This window comes from Lichenostomus cassidix, chromosome 3 (assembly GCF_008360975.1).
Source record: "Lichenostomus cassidix isolate B80296 chromosome 3, HeHo_3.0, whole genome shotgun sequence".
Taxonomy (NCBI): domain Eukaryota; kingdom Metazoa; phylum Chordata; class Aves; order Passeriformes; family Meliphagidae; genus Lichenostomus; species Lichenostomus cassidix.
The window spans coordinates 72,221,930-72,241,522 of NC_139483.1; the positions used below are offsets into that span (position 1 = coordinate 72,221,930).

The 19,593-nt window shown below is 43.3% G+C and overlaps 1 protein-coding gene across 5 annotated transcripts; it reads left to right on the forward strand.

Annotated features, from left to right (window-relative positions):
• Positions 1-928: 928 nt before the first annotated feature.
• COQ3 (coenzyme Q3, methyltransferase) lies at positions 929-8,783 on the forward strand. 5 transcript variants are annotated; one of them, XM_085056284.1, is made up of 7 exons: positions 929-1,059; positions 2,228-2,325; positions 2,700-2,852; positions 3,013-3,112; positions 4,686-4,928; positions 6,150-6,309; positions 7,734-8,783. In XM_085056284.1, exons 1-7 carry the CDS (start codon positions 970-972, stop codon positions 7,949-7,951), a joined length of 1,062 nt encoding a protein of 353 aa, XP_084912410.1. In that variant the 5' UTR covers positions 929-969; the 3' UTR covers positions 7,952-8,783. The 5 variants fall into 5 exon arrangements, with proteins under 5 accessions (XP_084912410.1, XP_084912413.1, XP_084912409.1 ...); XM_085056287.1 differs by having other exon boundaries at positions 944-1,059; positions 2,202-2,325; XM_085056283.1 differs by lacking the exon at positions 929-1,059 and adding an exon at positions 1,202-1,327 and having other exon boundaries at positions 2,202-2,325.
• Positions 8,784-19,593: the final 10,810 nt, after the last annotated feature.

A 19,593-nucleotide genomic window follows, 5' to 3' on the forward strand; every position in this document is an offset into this window, starting at 1 on the left:
AGTAGAGAACTGAGGCAGGTACATACTAAGCAGGTTTGCCATCTGTTTAATTGCTGTAGAGACAAGCTTTTTAAAGCCTTTTCAGCAGTCCTTATTAAGCTTTAAAAAAAAAATAAATCCAAAATTTGACCACTACATGAATTATACTGTATTTACAGGAGACTTGTAAACAGGAAGATTTCAAGCAGTGAGGGCTGGTAGCACCCAGCAAGGTCAGTTAATATAGCAGGCTGGCACTAGAGGGAGGAGAAAGTCAAACCAGGACTGGTTATACTATTCCAAACTTCCTGCAGCCTGGAGCATGCTCCTGCCCTTGGCTTTGTGCAGGCCGTGCCTCCTGCCTGTGGATGCCAGTGTCCAAACAGCCAGGCATGGAACCCAGCTAGCAATCATCTGCCTGGCAAGCAAGGGAGTGCTGTCAGCTCTGCTTTCAAGGCTTATCTTTGCCTGGCTCTGCACTTCCAGACGGCTTTGGTTTTCACTGGGTTTTCTTGTTGGACCTGCAGTTCAATAAAATGTCAGAAAACAAATCTTTTTAAAAGCTGGCTTAATTCTTTTCCATTTTAAGCATGTTGAACTAGCTCACCATGGAGATTTGAAAATGCTGGAGCTGGTGTACGGGGAGAAGCTCCCTGTGTGTGTCAGCCCTGAACTGCCAGGGCTGCTCACCTGAACCTCAGCCCAGGGCTCTGGGCAGCAGTGCCTGCGAGGCAGCAGGGAAGGCAACCTTCTCCTTCCTGCGCCACAGCCTGGACTTCGTCTGCAACCCGTGACACGCCAGCCTGTGACAGAGGCAGCAGCAAGCCAGCTGGGCTGGTTCCCAAGAGGAAGGGCTCGGGAGCCCAGCCATGCTGGAGCTCTGGGCTTCTGCTCCAGGCCGCAGCGGGTCCGGGCCCTCCTGAGCCTGCCCCGGAGCGAGGAGTCTTGTATTTTGTGCCGTCCCCTGCAAGTCTGATATGTTTCTTGGTAATGAAACGGACTGAAAGCTGTGGGCTTGTCGCCGTGTCATCCGACCGAGCCTCTGCCTATGAGTCTTTTCAAGACACGGAAGGATCAAGAGTAAGGGGGCACACATTTAAGCAGAGTTGGTCCAGGTTGCTTCCTGGCGGCGAGTGCCACCGTAGGGGCTGGCGTTCGCAGCGGCCCAGCGCCGTGCGGAACCTTCCCGGCGCCCGCCCCGTGAGGCAGCCGGCACCGCCAGCCGCGCACCGGGGCGGGGCGAGGGCGGCGGCGGCCGCGGCCATGTGGGGCGGCGGGGCGGCCCGAGCCCTCAGGCGCGGCCTGCGGCGCCGGCGGGCGGCGGCCGTGCTGCCGGGGGCTGCGGGCGGTGAGCGGGCGCCGGGCGGGCGCGGGAGAGCGGGCGGGAGGGTCCCGGCGCGGCCGGCGGCAGGGGCGGCGTAACGGGGCTTCGCTTCGCCGGCTCCCCGACGGCCGGGCCCCGCAAACCTCCCGCCGGCGGCGGCCCCGCGCTGTGTGTGGCACATCCTGGCCATGGTACCCCCGGCCTGCTCAGCGCCGGCCCGGTGCCGGCCCGTCGGGAAGGTGGTGTTTCCCTACTGCCTCCTTTGCAGTCCAGAGGTGTCTAGATCGCCCCATCGCTGACTGCGGCCTAAAATCATCTTCGGGGGGTGGTTTACTCGGGGTACAGTGAGGCATTGCTGGGGTTCGGGGGCTGCTGGTGACCAGGCAGCAGCCGGCTGTGCGCTAGTGTTCGCTGTGCTAGGGAGAGCCCTGTGTCGGCTCAGCAGGAGTGGAGAACAATTGCAGGATGATGCTGCTGGCCGATCTGTGCACCTTCCGTGAGGGGTTTTTCCTTAGGTTTCCTTACCAGTTCGTACAATGCAAAATGAGTGTGCAGCTGTGTGTTTTTCATTCCAACACTTAGCACCAGTGCTGCTAAGTGTGTGTTTCTGTGTGTGCACAGCTTATGGTCAGAGTAAACATTTTGGGGAAATTGACACTTACTGAAACATTTCAGTTGCATAAAAAGCTCCTTCCTTTCAGTCTCTGAAACATGACATTGTACATAATTTGAGAAGTACTGGGGTGGTGAAGTAGCATACATTCTATTATTTAATCCCCAACTCCCTAAATACAATAGTGGGCAAACGTGCAAAGATTTGTGTGGTAAAACTATGTGTTTTGCTGCTGAGTGCTTGTAAAGCTGATGTTTTCCATTCGGTTGTCTCTTATTTATGCAGATGACCATGCTGATCTGTCTTTTCAGACAGGTCTGAGAGGTATCTTTCAGGACTACAGCAGGAAAATACAACTGAAATCTAGTAGTACCTTGCCTATCTCTCAGACTGAAATGAAAAGCAGCATGTAAGTATTGTATTTAAAATAAATAACCCTGTGTGATAAGGACTACCCTTTTCTGTAACAATTTAATTTGACTTCCTGACAGTGTCACGTGGAACTGTTTTTATATCTCACGCGTTTAAATGTTTGATGTGGCCTATTCTTGATTTACTAATTACCAACTTAAAAATAACAGGCATGCAGCCATCTGTTTGGGAAGATATGTTACCCATACAGTGTATAATATCTATATGCTATTAAACAAGTATAACTCGAGTCTCTAAAGAAACATGAGTTTTTCCTTTCTGCATTTTCTGATGCAGTATTTGTTTTCCCCATATTTCAGCTGACATGAAATATTAGTATTGGTTTAATGACATTCAGCTCTCATTATTTAGGTTCACTGTGCAGAGACCTTTCAGCACTTCACACTCATCAGTAGATTCAAAGGAAGTGAAAAAATTCCAGCTCCTTGCACACAAGTGGTGGGATGAAGAAGGAGAATATGCAGCCCTTCATTCTATGAATGATATTAGAGTGCCGTTTATTAGGTATGGTTTTGAAGACATATTTTTTTAATATGTACTATCTCTGCATAACCTCAGAAAATACTGTAAAAGAAAACCAATTACCAGTACTTAAGATAACTACATATTGCATCTACTAAAGCACCTTGTGGGTTCGACCTTAATCACATTCCTTTTCTTTCAGAGATACTCTGTTGAGCATGAGTGGTAATTATCATCTGGGAAACCCACTTTCTGGAATCAAGATTCTTGATGTGGGCTGCGGCGGAGGACTGCTAAGTGAGGTAAGAAACAATGTGCTCTGTGTTTTCTTGTTAAAAAGCATGCAAGGTGTTTGAATTGTTGTACTAATTACACTGCTTAATTTCTAATCCTCCAAGGAGGACCTTTTCTATGATATATTAGTTACTGAGTAGAGTGCAGTGCACTCTTACAAAGCCCGTAGAGTATTTGGTTAGCATAGTCGTGGTGGTAACAGGGAATGAGGGAGTTGGTAATGAGAAATTCAAAAATTCGGAAGTTCATCAGGAAAATAAGATTTCAAGCACTGTAAAGAAAAGGAGAGGGAAGAAGGATGAAAAAGTTCTTGAGTATTTCTTTCTTTATTTTTCGTTTTTCACTTTATGAGTCTAGGCAAGAATACTTGGAATCATGCCATGCTCATTACAAAATAAATAATTTCTGTTATAAACTTGTTCTTACGCATTCATTTCTTTGAATTGCTTATCTTCAGTTTTTTTATGGGGGTGGGGATTCTCACCTTTGATTTGATCTCATGGGAAATGCATAGAATAATGTCAAGCACTCAAGACATACCTCTCCTGTGTCAGTAGAGATTCCTGTGGTACAGGGGCTGATGTTACAGCTGCTTCCAGAAAAGTCTGCAGAAACTTGGGACTGAGAAGTTACTATTTGCGGTGGAACACTGTCCACACAGGCTCTGAACAGTGCTGTGTCTCATCAATTGACTAGGAATGGTTTGTGAATTTAGGGTTAAAGATCTGGCTGACTTACTCTGGGAACTCCATCAGCATCTGAAGTGAGGTGTTACAAAGGGACCTGAATCTCTCCCATGTTTTCTTTTTTTTTTTCTCTTTTGAGCAAAATCTTGTAGTCTTGTGAGAGGGGTCTCTCCAACAATGCTGGCAAAACTGGTGTGCTGCATCACCTTCTCAGGCTGAACAACCGGTGAATTTCAGGTTGGAATATCATACATGTGGTCATGTTCTGCAGCCTGTTTCAGTTTCAAAAGAGGTGATGACTAAGGTGTTAACCTTGGGGTAAGAAGACACTGGAGAAACCTGAGTGACAGCCAAGGCTGATGCTATCCTAGTAAACATCAGTGTTTAGTTCTCAGCAGTGAGAAAGTCCCAGAGATAATCATGTATTAAATAACCATTAAAAAGATATGAGGATTTACCATTACAGGTGGATGTTGAAGAAAGTAATGACAGTAATTAAATACGGCATTGTTTTCCCCCCTTTAATTACTGTGTTGATTTTCCCCCTTTGTTTTTCCTCTATCAGAGAGTAGTAGTGGAAGAAATCTTTATTTGGTGTAACAAAATGGATTCAGAACAAATTATTCTAAAAGACAATTTACATGTGTGTATAGTCCAGTATATAATTTTCTGGACTATTACACAGAAAATTAACACCACCTCTCCTAAATCTAAGGGCGTTTTTGCTTTAATAAACATTTCAAATAAAACTGCCGGATCGGAGCTCATCATTTACTGTTGTTTGTCTTGTTCTTTGATGGATGCTTTCTGCGTCTTATATGTATGTTGCAAAGTTTTAGAAACCTTTAAGTAAATTGTTTTCATGCACAGAATAAATTACACTCTTTTTTATTAGCCTTTAGGTAGACTGGGAGCTTCAGTTACTGGAATTGATCCTGTGGAGGACAACATTAGAACAGCAGATCAGCACAAGTCATTTGATCCGGTCCTGGCCAAGAGAATACAGTACAAGTCCAGTTCACTGGAGGAGATTGTGGAAGAGTCTATGGAAACCTTTGATGTAATTGTAGCTTCTGAAGTAGTGGAGCATGTGGCTGACCTTGAAACGTTTATCAAGTGTTGCTCTCAGGTGTTAAAGGTAAGAGAGTTTTTGCTTTCATTATTGGGAATTTTTATTCTCTTTTATTACTGTGGCTTTTTAAAAGGAGAGTGAAAACACATCTGCACACATTTCTCAACTAAGTCAGAAGCATGTGACTAGAAGTGCCTTCCATTCTCCACAATGCAAATACATCTTCCCAACTTCAGTAACTAAAGTTAGGGGAAATTTATTTCCCCAACTCAGCCTCAGAAAAATGTTAGGGCATTACCTAACATTGCAGGGTTGCATTGCATCAGGAGCTTAAGAAATCTGGTTGCATCCGATTTCCCTCAGGTGAGACAAAATGTGGCAGTGCTGCTGTTGATGGACAGCTGTTCCTCAGACTGCATGAGAACTCTGTAATGATGTTTCTAACACAAGATTATATTCCAGCACTAGCATCACATCAGATAAGATCGTGGATTGCTTTTAAAAGTTCCTAGTTAGGCTTTGGAGATAATCAGGTGGTTATTCATCTTCATATTAGTTCATTTGCAAAGAAGGATGGTAGGCTCAGCACACAAATGGCAGCTTTTCTTTAATTTCTTTTTCTTTCTGGTCTACAGAAGAAATATAAATTATTTCAGTGGAATGCACTACTAATTCTTAGCCTGCTAGGGACAAAGAAATTATCCCTTATTTCTAACAAACAGTCCTTTGAGGACTTGGAATTTGTTTCTGGCTTTGTTTCTTTGCCTATGTAATTATTAAAACAAGCATGGCATGGCATTCAGCAGTCTCAAAATTTAAGGAAGCATTTCACATTTTACTTTGGTTTCAATTAAAAAAATGGTTTGTGGTTTTGTTTTGATTTTTTTGCTTTGTTGGGTTTTTTGTGGGTTTGGTTTTGTTTTGTTTTTTTTTTTTTACAATAGGTATTGTATATGCTCTAATGCCTTTTATTTATGTATTTGCTGGGCAGGAAACATTTTAAGTGACTTTTCTAGGTGTTCTTTGGGCTGGGAAATAGTTTTTAGGCCACCCAAGACCTGATTATGTTGATTCTTTGAAAACTCCTGAGTCATACAGTTAGAACATTATTTTCTTTCTTGTATTAAAATGCTATATTTATAAATATCTACCCTGGGATGAAATAACTTCTTACTTTTGCATTGTGTAGACTTTGACATAAACAAATTATCTGTCTTAATGTGACTAAATTTACAATTTAAAAAAATTAAATATTCTTCTAATTGAACCTTTTAATATTTTAATTAGCCCGAAGGTTCTTTATTCATTACAACAATCAATAAAACACAATTGTCCTATGTCCTGGGAATTGTGGTTGCAGAAAAAATAATGGGCATTGTACCAGAAGGAACACATGAGTGGGAGAAGTTTGTTCCCCCTGAAGAGCTGGAGCGTGTCCTGGAATCAAGTAAGTTTCAGGCCAGATGGTGGGACTGCAGAGAGATATCTGAATAGTCCCTGTAGAAATGCCAAAAGGATAAGTTAGGTGGGGTGAGTGCTAGCACACTCGCTGTACACAGCTTTTCCTGCTTAACAGTCGTATATTGAGTATCATTCCTGGTTTAAAGACACTGCTGCTTTTGGGATTGTGCATAAAGTAAATTAAGTGGAATCCTAAGAATGCAGTGATTACTTGAACAAAATCACTGTTGCAACTGCCCTCTGTTTAATGGCCTAAATAAAAAAATCCAATATTTTCCATTGTGTTCTGGTGACAGAATGTATGCTCTGAAGTGGTTCATATGCTCTGGGTCACATTTGAGGAAATAACTATGTTGGCACTCTGGGGCTGCATTGCTGCCACTGCTTTGTTTGTTGCCTTTCCTTTGGGAGGAGGCGCTTTTATTTTTGGTTTGATGCTCCATGTTCTCTATTCATATTATGTTACTAAAAGATTTCTTCCAAAATGTGAAGATAAAACCTACCACAAATTCATTAGTCAGTTCTTGAGAAACTCTGTGATACTGATTTTAATTATTTGTAATTAAATTACCCTGGTTTGATTGCTTTTAAAATAGACAAAGCACTGAGCTGGGAAGACTTCTGCCCATTGCCCTCCTTCGCTGCAGATGTTTTAAAACCCTCTCACCAAATATTTCACTTTGCTCTAGTTCACTGCAAAGAAGCTGAAATATGAGTGGAGCTATTCTCTTGGCAAGGTCTTTTCCTGGCACTTTGCAGTGGTGCCATAAGGAATATGATTAATACTGGTTCACATACTAGTGGTTCTTTCAGTTCTTCCTTTGAAAGGAGACATAGGTGAAGTGGAGTGATTTGTTTTGATTGGGTGTTTGTTTTCTGCCTTCCATCCTGTATCCTGCTGGGACACAGCAGATCCATGCAGTGAACTGAGTGCTGCTCAGCCGGGAGGGATAAATCATCCTGTATTTGCGCTGAGTCCTTGATGCCATTCATGTGCCTTTTCCTTACATTTTCCCATTCCTAAAGGGAATCTGCAGAATCTTTCCAAAGATGTGCAGAGATTTTGATTTTGGAGCATGTGATGTCAATCTGAAGCATGTCTCCACCTACAGATAATGTTACCAGTCACCCAGATTGGAGGTGTAAGGCTGAGGTTTCCAGCAGAGCCCTGTAGCTGCTGGTGGTGCATGGCCTGGCACAGAGCTGTTGCAGCCACTGCCAGGAGCAGGGCCTGCTGTCACCAGCAATGCCAGTGGCACTGCATGTGGGGGTGTCTGACAAAGGCCAGCTTCCTCCCCTGCGTGGAGGAAGAAGCATGTTTCAGACCTGCTGTTCTAAAGAGCTTGATGTTGCAGTGATTTAGAATATTTAAGAACATCAGTTGCTTTATATGTCTTCTTTCTTTCCTAGATGGCTTTTCAGTCAAGACTGTGAATGGCATGTTGTATAATCCACTCACGGGCTCGTGGGGCTGGATGGAGAGCACAAGCCTGAACTACGCAGTGCACGCTGTGAAGTCTGGGGCTTGGGGACAGTCACACCCGACAGATGCCCCATCAGAGACAGACATTCAACAGCCCTCAGCCACAGCTGGCACAGCTGGCACTGTCCCAGACGTCACTGTCTGACATGGGTGGTGATGGACTGTCACCAGAATGGAAAAGAACGTTTTACTCAGATGGACACAATAAAACCTTTGCTAAACAACAAGCTTCCTGTTTGCATCAATAATACTTGCACTATTTTTTTGCCAAATATTTAGGGCAATGTCAAAAAAACAAGTGCCCACTGTCTCATGAATCTTTTAAGATTGAAATGAACAAAGCTTTTAAACAGTAAGTATTTTTATGAGAAAGTAGTTTCAAATTGTTGGATAGGGAAATGCAAATTACTCTGTCAGTAGCTCAGAGGAAGCTTTTTTATGTGGTGGTGTTTTCAGTCCTGCTGGGACTCAGATCTTCATAGAATAATGGCGTAGATGTAGACTGTAGAGTTAAAAACCACAATGATGTACAATAAATAAAAGTAAGTATTTAAGATACTCAACTCTGTTAAGAGCTACAAACACTTGTTTCTGTAATATACCTTTCTCCCTGAGGAGGGGAAACAAAATAGCAAACCTCTTCTGTCAAGTCCTTCTATTTCTGCAGCTGACATGAGGTGTGATGGAAGAAGAGTCTCTGAGAACAGAGTGCTTCAGTTGTCAAAGCCCCTTCACCATAAAGATACTTGTATCTGTGCCTGCTATTTCAATTTTCTCCCTCTGCCCAAATAAAGAGGATCTGCAGGTAAAATTTTAGTAAGCAACCAGAGCTTTATGCTAGAAAAACGACACATTAGCAGTCTGTTCTAGAACTCAAGTGCCATACTGACACAGTCTTAATGTGCTAGAGCTTGGGTAAGGAAAAGTCATTTACAATGAAAAAGAACTTTCTAAATAAAGTGTTGCGTGTGTGTCTATGGCTGTATCTCTTTCCTTCTTTCTCCTTTTTCTTTCAATTTGTACACAGCTGGAAAGGTGGCTTGTTTGTGTTTGCAGGGATGAAAATGAAACTTTTTTTTTCTCCCCCCCTCCTTATTTTTCTCCCTGTTTTGGTTGCTTGTACATTTCTCCTACTGTAGAAGTGTGGTGGGCTAAACGAGTTTTTTACACATTTGCATTCTTGCTGTTTTATTGTGTCTTCATGTTGCCTTCAAGTTTCATGATGGATTTGATGATGCCCAGAAGAATATGGTTAATTTATAATGGAAATAATAGTAATTAATTGGTGTTAAAGACTAAAAAGTCGTATCTGGTGTGATCACTTCCATGACAGTAAGTTCTTTCTGCTTCATAATATTTCCTTGGGCTATAGCTTGGTTTTGAGAAGAGTCATCATCATATTAAGAGTTCAGTGATGGAGCAGCCACTACACCAGTAAGTAAATTGTTCCAAAGGTTCATCAGAACCTGAAGTGGTTTAACCTTTGACCCTCACCAGTGATGTCTTAACATCCTCATTTTTATGTTTAAGTACCTCTATCAGCTGCATTTTCTAGTTGTCACCCCTTAATTTTTTCTTAGATAACTGGTCTGAGATAATCTCTACAGCTATTACCAGTACATGTGAGTTTCTGAGTTCACATAAAACTTTGTGGTAAACATAGTTTCTGGAGCATGGCAGTGGAAATGGCTGCAATATTTCACTAATGCTGTCCTCAGGAAGAAAACATCATTCTATCTGCCTGACTTTCTTGAGCAAGGGAGTCTGCTCCACTGGTCATACATGCAGTGTGGTGCACAGTGTTTAGGAGAGGAGTGATGCTGGCAGAAAATGTGGAGTCAAAGGAGGTAACGAGTGGTCTTTGCTCCTAACAGGGTGTGCAGGTGTGTTAAATCATGTGGCTCCAGGGAGTTCCTCTAACCAATGTCAATCTACGTTACTACAAGTGTATGTATCGTGTTTCAAATTTTGCCAGCAGCTCTGAAATGCACTGAGACCTGGAGAGATTCCTGGGGTAGCCCACTAGAAACATCCCCCAGGATGGAGTCCCCCCTCCACTGATTTGTTTTGAAATTTGTCAAGTGAAAGAAAAATAATGTTATAAACTGAAATAGAAATAGACAGTTTTTGTTTTAAGAGCCCTAAGTTGAGATGTTTGTGTGACCAGCTGATATCCTTTCTTATCCTTTCCATTTTTCCTCACTTCATACAATCACAGAATATTGACTTGAAAGGGACACACAAAGGATCAAGTCCAACTCTTACGTGAATTACTTCATTGTACTTTTTCATTGTTACTTCATTGTACTTTTTCATTAAACTGTGAGCCACCTAGGGAAGGGATGTTTTGTTTTTGCTTTTCTTGTTTTTTTTTTTTTTTCACTGTTATTTCCATTGCATATAGCACAAAAAGCCTTTGATGCTGCCTGGGTTCTCTGACCAGGCTCACAAGAGGGATCCTGTACCTAATGAACAATGGTCAGCATTTAAACAACAAGCACATGGACCTGGTTATCCATGGATAACCCCTGGTTTTGACAAAAACCTTATCACAAGCCCCTAATCTGCTCCTACATGTGTATTGGAGCCCTGTCAACCCAGTAAAGTTTTGTGAGCACTGTGGATAAAGGAGTGGGGACTGCTTGGACAGGTCCTTGTACCTATATATAGCATGTCTCCAGATGTCCTGATATGCTCCATGCCCAGTCCTTACCCCTCAGTTTTCTTCTCCTGGTGATTATCCTAACTATTCTGGCTATATTTCATCCCTCTGCTTAAAACAACCTTGTTTTAAGCTAGGATGAAGTAGAAAGAATTTTAGTGAGATAACAAACAGTACAAAAATATCCTACACCTTGTGAACTATTCTACACCTTTGTTTTTTTATATCCCTACCTTATTCATAAATGTGCAACTGGCAAAGTGTAATCAAATTTAGTACTATGCAGTGAATATGTACCGTGCCCTTGTGCTCCAGAAACTTTTTTCTTAAAATCTGTGCATAGAAAACCAATGAAGTTTTCACACTTCTCTTAGCCTAGCTGCTGCAGAAATTTCACTGATGCTGTTGAAATGGACAGAATTTAAATAAAATAAATTTGCAAATCTTTTGTCTTTCATTTTGCAACTTGTTCATATATATGAAGCCATAGCTTCAATGCTTACAGGGACAGTGGTAGTAGGAGGTGAAGATAGCAATGTTATAGCACCATGCATGCACTCAGGACTAGGGGTGAGGCAAGAGGTGATTCTTGCTTTGAAATAGGACAAAAATTGTATTTGGGGCTTGCTCTTTTTCAGCCTCTGTGTTTATTTTTAGTTGTATACCCTTGACTCTCCTGTTATCAGCCCTTTATTCCTGCAACGGACCAAATCAGAGGAAGGAGCTGATCCTGCAAAAAACAATCCAACAGAGCAAACAATGGTGTTCTGGGTGGTCTCAGCTGTTCAGCTGTGGTTTGGCTTGTGTTTTTTCATCTCTCCCACATTGCTCCACATGGTCCCAGTCCCAGCTCTTTGCTGAGACTGATCCTTGTCTGAGGTGTAAATTTTTTTTCTTCTTTTTTTACCTTTTTATTTCTTTCTTTTTCAATTTAATTTACCTGGCATACTGCTGATGGTTGCACTGGGAAGCTGAATTTTCTGATTGTGGAGGACTAGTGCCATTTGGGAGGTAAGCACTGAGAGTAAATGGACAGGGAGAAGGTGGGACAGAACAGCTCCTTGAGGGACAGAGGGCTTTTAGGTTGGTTCAGCCTGTCTTGTGGAAAAGCATGTTCAGATAATTATGGAAACATTAATTGTGCTCAAGCCCAACTGGAGTTGTATGAGAGCCTCAGGGGAGATCTGCATTTAATCTCCTTTTAAAATAAAAATACAGCTTGAAGTTTCCATGATTCCCATTATGCTATCTTGTTGCCCATTGTTTCTTTGTGGTCCAGTGACATTTCATGGCCATTTTTGCAGGACTTGACAATTTCTTTCCTTACATTTCCACTAACACCCTGTGTCAGGTTCCTCAGGGGTGGAAAAAAAGAGAGAGAAAGGAGAGGGAAATGAAATGTGCAGTGGCTGTGAGTCAAGATAAGAATAATGAAAATCTTGTTGAAAGTTTTTCTGAAAATGGCTTCTGAAGTTTTTTGCTATGTTGAAATCTCAGCTTTAATTTAAAAAACAAAGCAACAAACAAACATATTTTTCATAGACTTCTAAGACATGCTTGAAAGGAATAATCCCATGCAGTCTAGAAGTTCAGAAGTCAAAAGACTCTGTGTCTATAATTACCCAGCCTGATGAAGCAGACAGGAGGAGAAAAAGGGAGACAGGACATGAATCATCACATGAGTGCTGATACTGTATTTGCAGGGGTTTGAGAGGTGCCCAGGAGTACCTGGAATGGGGGAGAGCATTGAAAAGCCAGAAGTAGGAGTATGAGCAATGCCTGGAAGATAAGTATGTTTCTGATGGAGAGGAGAAATATGAAGCAGAGGTATAGAGGGCAGTCTGGTTCTAGTGTGCCTTTGAAGAAGAACTCCTGCTGATCAGGAGAGTGGCTCTGTGTCAGACTGAAACATAATAGTTCAGGTGTTCACAGCCTCCCACTTGTTTTTGCACACCAACCTCCAGTACCTCATTCCAAATGCCTACACCCTTGCTGAGCTCCCAGAAGGAAAGGTAGTGACTTTCTAATCCTGAGTTGCTAACAGATCTCTCACTCATGGTGTTCTCCAGGTTATAGGACAAAATTCTAATAACTTAAAGTTTGTGTTGACAGTAAACCCTATTTTTATTGACATGTTCTATTGAAGCAATATAAAATGTCATGTTACATTCTAGCAAGAAGGGCTGGGATTTCACCTAGACTGTAAAATCACCTGACCTGTCTTGATTTACACACACATTAATTGCACAGCCACATCTCAGTGCATTAGGAATTCAGGATATATGCTTTGATCTCCATTTTATTGTGCTTATATTACCCCATGGAGTCACTCCAGCAATATGATCAATATTAATTTGCTCTAAAAAGAAAGAATATTTTTTTCTTCTTAAAAGGATTGTGAAGACCATTAGTGTTCCATTAATAAATCTGAAACCTCTGTTGCATCCCCATGAAGTATGCTAATTTAAAAAACCTCAAACAAACAAAACCAAAAAACAATCCTGAAATAAGTTGGAGATTGAACTGTTAATATTGCCTTGTATGGTAGTTGTATTATAAAAACTTGTAATAGTAGAAAGAGAAAATGATATGGTGTTTATTTTCCCAAGTTAGAATATGCCCATACAACCTGCAGATATATAAAAATTAAAGTAAACAAAACATACAATAAAAGGAGACTTCAGAAGGATGTATCCAACTCACACAAATGTAAATCAGCAGATTTACCTCAAATGCCCTCTGATGAATCATAGCCCCAGCACTGGGACTTGGGCTTTAATTTCCAGCTTCGCCTTCCAGCTTTTGCAGAAGCAGCAGCTCAGTGCCTCACCTCCCTTGATCCAACTCTAAGTTATGCTTTACAAAACTGATGGGACCTGGCTACCCCAGACCCTGGGGGATCTCTTCAGGGTGCTCCCTGCCTTGGTCCCCAGCTGTTACTGAGGAGGTCCTGACCTAGACAGGCACATCCATAGCCACTGAGAGCCTGCCACTGCTGCAGGAACACTGAGCATTGTGTCTTTTCCACACTCAGGGATGTTAAAAATCATTTAACCCCTATGTTGCTCTTTCTAAACAAAGTACTACCAGATTTCCTTTCAATGTCAAAGAGAGGTGTGTGTTCATTACCCTTCTCCTCAGCCCTCCTAGTTCTAACAGCAAGACCATCTAACTTCTCAAGAGCACAAAGCTTTGGAATACTGAGGCAGTTCTCTGATCATGGACTTGTCCAGAGGCCTCTGTTCTGCAGCCAGGAAAAATGACCCCTTGAATTTAGAATAACCAGAACAGCATTTCTCAGTACACCATAGTAAGAAAAGTCCTGCCAAATCTACCAACCAAAGGTGTCCGCTAAAAAGAAATGTGAGTGTGTAGGATGGGATTTGGGTCACACTGCTATGGCTGAAGACAAAGTACTCTGGAGAAACCTTGTTTTTGCCTTCTCCAGAGGAAGTGTGAGACCCCAGATGAACTTAGACACCAAAGTTTCTGAAGGTGTTGTCAGAGGAGATGGTGTCCTTTGAAAGGATAACAAAGAGAAGAAGCTACACAGGCTGAAAAACTTCATGGCAGGTAATGGAAGACACTTTACCTGGCCTGTCTAGGCACAACAGCATTCCCACGTGGGTTGTGCAGCATCTCTCCCTTATTGAATCTTACCTGTAGATAAGAAAAAAACTTTGGTCTAGAGGATTACTTAAAAAGCTTTCCCCCCCAAAACTAAATTCATAATAAACCAAAATTCTACTATCTTCTACGGTGCTCAACAGTTCGCCTTCTTGGAGGATGCAGACTGCAGGTCATTGGCCCATCCCGCTTTTTTTACAGAGCTCTTGGGAGATGAAAGCACAGCCTTGGCCTCAGGAATATGGCCTCTGGAAGGGTCTCTCCTCCTCCCTCTTCCCATCCCTTCTCATTCCCCTTCCACTGCCTTCAGTTGAGAGTTTATTTGCAGACAAATGTGTCATGCTGGAATGATCTCCTCTTCCCGTTTTGTGACCCTATTGCCCTGGATTGGTGGGGTTTCTTTTCCCTAATGGTACATTGCTCCATTTTGCAGAGTCTGCAGTGGCCAGTGCTTTTACCTCTGTTATTACCACCTTAGGCTAGTTGCAAGCAAATCTAAGGCAGATGCATTAAAACAACTCATTTTCCCACCAAAAACAACACTTAGCAGGGTAAAATTTGAACACCATATAGATCTCTTGAAAAGAGAAAATATGGTAAGGAAAGGAAATCTGTGTAAGGAAATCTGCAAAAACTTTACACATCTCTATAATTAGTTAAATATGAACTGAGATGCCAACCAGGTCACAGCAGTTTGTACTGCAAATCTTACTTCTTCTGAGGATGCTGTAAATCAGAGAGCACTTATAAATGGGCAAAGACTGGGAGCCACTGCACCAGGCTAGGGCAAGCAATTTGTAGCAGGTTCTGAACACTATTCTGCTATTGAGAAAGTTTTATATGAAAGATCTGACTATAAATCATGTAACTGCTCCCATGACATTGTGAAGGGTTGTCAGTTATCCAAAAAGCTTGTAAAACAAGAGTAATAACATTTAAATCAACTAAAGAATTGACACTGTAGGTCTGTCAGCTGAGCAGCAATCAGCTGTACTCAGCTGCCAGCCTGAGTACTTCCACCTGCAAAGAAAGCAGGAGGTTTCATGCAAAACCTCTTTTTTCTGTGAAAGCAAGGAACTTGAGTTACATCATCTGGGGCAGTCTCAGGGTATGTGTTGCCTTAGGAAGTGGCTTTGTTTACCAGCAAGTGCAAAGTAAACTCTGGAGAGGTGCTGGAATTGCACTTAATGTGGACTTACATACAGACACTTCCATATAGCACAGGAGTGGTTTAGCTTCTAGATGTTATGAATTTTCTATGCTTTTGTACCTTTGTATGTCATTAAAGTATTATTAACCCCTTTTCTAAATCCAAACTGAAACATGGCATTACTGGTTTGCATCTATACCCTGGCTATTTTTATCTGAATAATTAAAAAGATATGTTTATGATACCCAAGCTGCCCTGAGAGATCATTAATATTACAACAAAACCAATCCTTGCAGCAGTCAGCGATTGTTTCAGGAGGATCCTGGGAGCCTGCTGGCGATGAAAAAGCCTTTTTTCACCCTCTCATAAACTCAGCCCTCACCACAAAACCCATTAGATTATGTCATATGCAGTGAAGGACTCAGTAAGTCTGGGCTACTTCAAAGAGAAGGAAAGCATTTCTGTACCACCGGATGATGCCCTGGCAGCACACGAAGTGAGAGCCCAGCCTGAGCTGGGGACAGCTGGTCCCCGTGCAAGGGCACAGCAAGGCGCCTTCACTTCAGGCAGAACAACCTACAATACCAACTCACACTGATTCATGGAGCTGTTCAAAGCTCTGGGCTGCCCAAACTTTGACCACTTGGAAGAAAGAGAGGCAGCGAGTAAGAGCTGTGGGTGACACCAGTGAGGGAAGCGAGTGGAAAGTGGGTGGCCCTATTTCTTGAAGCCCCAGGGGAGATCTGGTAAGTGAAGCTCTGCTGTTCAAACCCAGCTGGCAGCAGTACACGAAAGTAAAACCTGCGGTGAGCATGAGCTCTGATTTTTAAAAATCTTAGTTCTCTCTCAGTTAAAATGCAGATGGGACAGCTTCTGCAATGGGACTTGGTAAAGTCCCATCACAACCACTGGTTTCAGACTGTGGTTTCCACCCCTGCTGCCACCTCCGTGGGCAGTCTGCCATGGTAACCTCAGGCTTTCTTAAAGATGTGCAGTGAACTCAAGGACATTACAGAATAAAAAGCGCAACGAATTTCAAGAGTCTTTATGCCAATGCAGAGAATCTAGTAACGTTGTAAGTGTCTTCCTGCCCCCAATCAAACTGGAGACTTTAAAAGAAAAATCTGGCTTGCTATATAACAAAGTAATCTTAGATTTATGTTAACTAGAAAAATCTACTTATTTTATTCTGTTACTCTCTCTTCCTTTAGGCAGCTGTGCTAGAACAGATTACAGATAGAGGTGTACTTTAACGTATTAGATCTTGTTTTACTCTCTGTGATGCATCTGAGGGATGACTGTTCCAGTCTGTGCTGCACTTGGTGTGTGCTTGCAGCCAGACAGGCTGTGAGTGTATCACTCCTAGCTCTCAAAAATCCTGAAAGCACTCAAAAATGAACAGTGGTAATTTAGCAAACATGCAGAGCTGGATTCCTACCCTCCCTAAGTGAGACAGCAAGGCAGCTGCCAGTGCAGTGGACATCACTTGAGAGCCTCTTTGAGGCCAGTTTGGGAAAACCAGACCATACCTAAGGAACCACCCAGACTGCAGCACCTGCAATGCACAGGGGCAGAAAGCAATACTCAGGTTCCTGGGCACTGCTACCAGCTAATAATCCTCTCTAATACAAGTCATTGGCCACGGGAAACAGTGCCTGAAGGAATGGACACTTGGTTCTTTCACAGCCAAGAAAAAGGCAGGCTATGGACATGCTTTTTGCTGTTTTACCAGCAGATAAGCTTGACTACCAGACTGCCAGGCCAAATGGATTCAATACCTGCTGGCAGAAGGCTTTGAAACCTGAAGGAAGAGAGACTGGCAGAGCATCACTAGCAAGGCAACTGTGTGGGACAGTATCAGAGTACTTGTGTTGTATTCCTGTTCTTTATTTGCTGTTAAACTTTGGCAAACAAGATGTTACATTGGGACCTCCACATTTTAAATGGCCAGGTCTGGTTATGACCTGTATGGTCATAACCAACCTCTACAAATCCTGGTTTTGAGCAGGAAAGGAAGGCTGCTGGGGTGTCTGTGCAGATCTGTATCTGACACACCATGAGGCACACGAGCTCCGTTGCTGTGGCTTTCCACAGTGTTCTAGGAGGCACTGCTGTGTTCTGGACCCTCTCAGCTTCCAGGCAACACCTCATCCAGAACAGGATTAATACAGCATAAAGTTCTTCTCCAAAACAAGGGTAGCAGTGTCCATACTGAGCAAATGTTAAATACCTGACTGAAGTCCTGCTCTAATAATCCTGGGAAAACCAGGCACAAGCTGGACTACCAAAATACAGCATCAATTTTCAGAGCATAAACTGCAGTAATATATCCAGGTTTGCCTGACTTTTCTGGGTCTGCACTAGGAGGTGAATGATTCACTCCAGCCTTCCCTCTCTCCTCTCCCCCACAGGTCTTTCCCACTTGTGCTGGCCATTGATGAAAACACAGATTTTAGGATAGCTCATTTGTCTCTGAAAGGCAAGCAGTGGCAGCAGCTGGGATGTGGATGCTCAGGACCTCTCTGTGTCCTCACAGAAACTTAGATCCCATCTGTAACTGGATCCCTCTTATCAGTAACAAGCAAGCAATTCCCATGCAGGAACAAAAGCTGAGACCAGCTACCAAGCTGTGACAGTCCAGATTTATTAGGCTGTCTGCCACTTGAAACAAATCTTCAGCCTGAGATTTACAGGTGCTGTAGCAGAGAGAAAGCACTTTTCTTCTTGGTCTCTTCATTGCCCTGTCGTAAGAATTTAACAAAAGCTCATGCTGCAAATGATCAGCTGTGGCATGAAAGGGCTGCTGCTCTCTCTTTCCACTCTTATTTCATTACCTGTGCATCATCTGTCATGTGGGATGACCCAAAAGCTGTGCAGAAGCTGCTCAGCCAGCACCTCGCTAAGGATGAGCGCAAAGAAGTGCAACACGTTTTGGAGGGCACAACCCATTTGTGGAACAAGATTTACCGGGACCTCTCTGATCCCATTGATTCCCGAGAGTGGAATGTCAGAGCAGTGTCAAACGCATATTTGCGCAGCAGCCTGTGGCTACTGAATACATGTATACAACAAGTTAAAAGTGAGGAATAAAATGAAATGCTGCAAGGAGCTCCTGCAGGAAAGTGTCAGAGCACAGCAGCCTGCCCTGGTGAGTGCAGACAGGAGGCAGAGAAGGTTCACAGAATCACAGAATTATAGAATGTCCTGAGTTGGAAAGGACCACAAGGGTCATAGAAGCCCAACTCCTGGCCCTGCACAGGACAACTTCAAGAGTCACACCTGAGAACTTCTTGGACTCTGCCAGGCTTGGTGCTGTGATCACTCCCCCAGGGAGTTTGTTCCAGTACCTGAACACCCTCTGAAGAAGAACCTTTCCCTCATATACAACCTAAATCTCTCCTGACACATCTTCAAATTGCTCTCACTAATGGTGCACAGCAAAATGAAATGCAAAACTGGCCACTGCTGGCACTTGGAGAAGTCACTACATGGATCTGAATTTCATGGGTTTGCTCAGGGACCTCCTCTTCCTCATTTGCCTCCTTTGCCTCATCTGTCCCATATCCTGAGGCAAATAATCTACAAAGCCCTGGTCACAGACTCTGTCCATCTCTCCTGGATGCTGAAAGTTGGTCCATTTGTGTTAAGGATAAGGTCACTTCTCTTGCCCCTGATGGCATAACAAAATACCCAACTTGTGGGAGCTTTTTGGAGCAGCTATGTACACACCACAGCATTTGACAAAGGACTATTTAGACAATGGTATTACTTGAAAAACAAAGGGCACTGTTTTAGGGTCGGTGTAATATGTAGAGCCGAGGATATTTGGCAGAACATAGATAAAGTCCTGCTCACGCCATCACGGGGTACTCAGAGATCCTCCTGCAGCAGGGAGGCCAAAGGCAAGGGAATGCCGGGACCCTCTGTGCCAGTAATATCTCATGACCTTGTGGGCCAAGGGATTTGCTTTGAAGCCATTTTGCTTCCCTTTCTGCCTACAAAGGTGTTTTCCTCAGTCATCTCATCGAGCACCAGAATAGTAACAATAAAATCGCCGCGGCGTTGACAGACACAGTGTGGCAATGCTCAGCTGCGGCCAGGCACCGTGTGGGTGGCTTTTTTGTCCCAAATACAGGGTGAATACGAGGCTTCTGTTCCTCCAGCAGCAGCGCGGAGGAACAGAAGGATGCTGGAGGATGCTCGGACCGCGGGCATTTAACGAGGCCGGCTCGCACGCAAACTCCTGGGGCGTGCACAGCCCTCGCCCTCGATTTTGGACAGCGGCTGCCGGGCCCGGCAGACTCCGCAAGGGCAGGGCAGGACACACCCGGCCCGGTCCACCCCATCC

Bases quoted from the DNA above. Each gene is read 5' to 3' on its own strand.
- COQ3 (XM_085056283.1), top strand. From the start codon at position 1,243: ATGTGGGGCGGCGGGGCGGCCCGAGCCCTCAGGCGCGGCCTGCGGCGC. The intron at 2,326-2,699 runs GTAAGTATTGTA...CTCATTATTTAG, and splicing joins ACTGAAATGAAAAGCAGCAT to GTTCACTGTGCAGAGACCTT. The intron at 4,929-6,149 runs GTAAGAGAGTTT...TATTTTAATTAG, and splicing joins GTTGCTCTCAGGTGTTAAAG to CCCGAAGGTTCTTTATTCAT.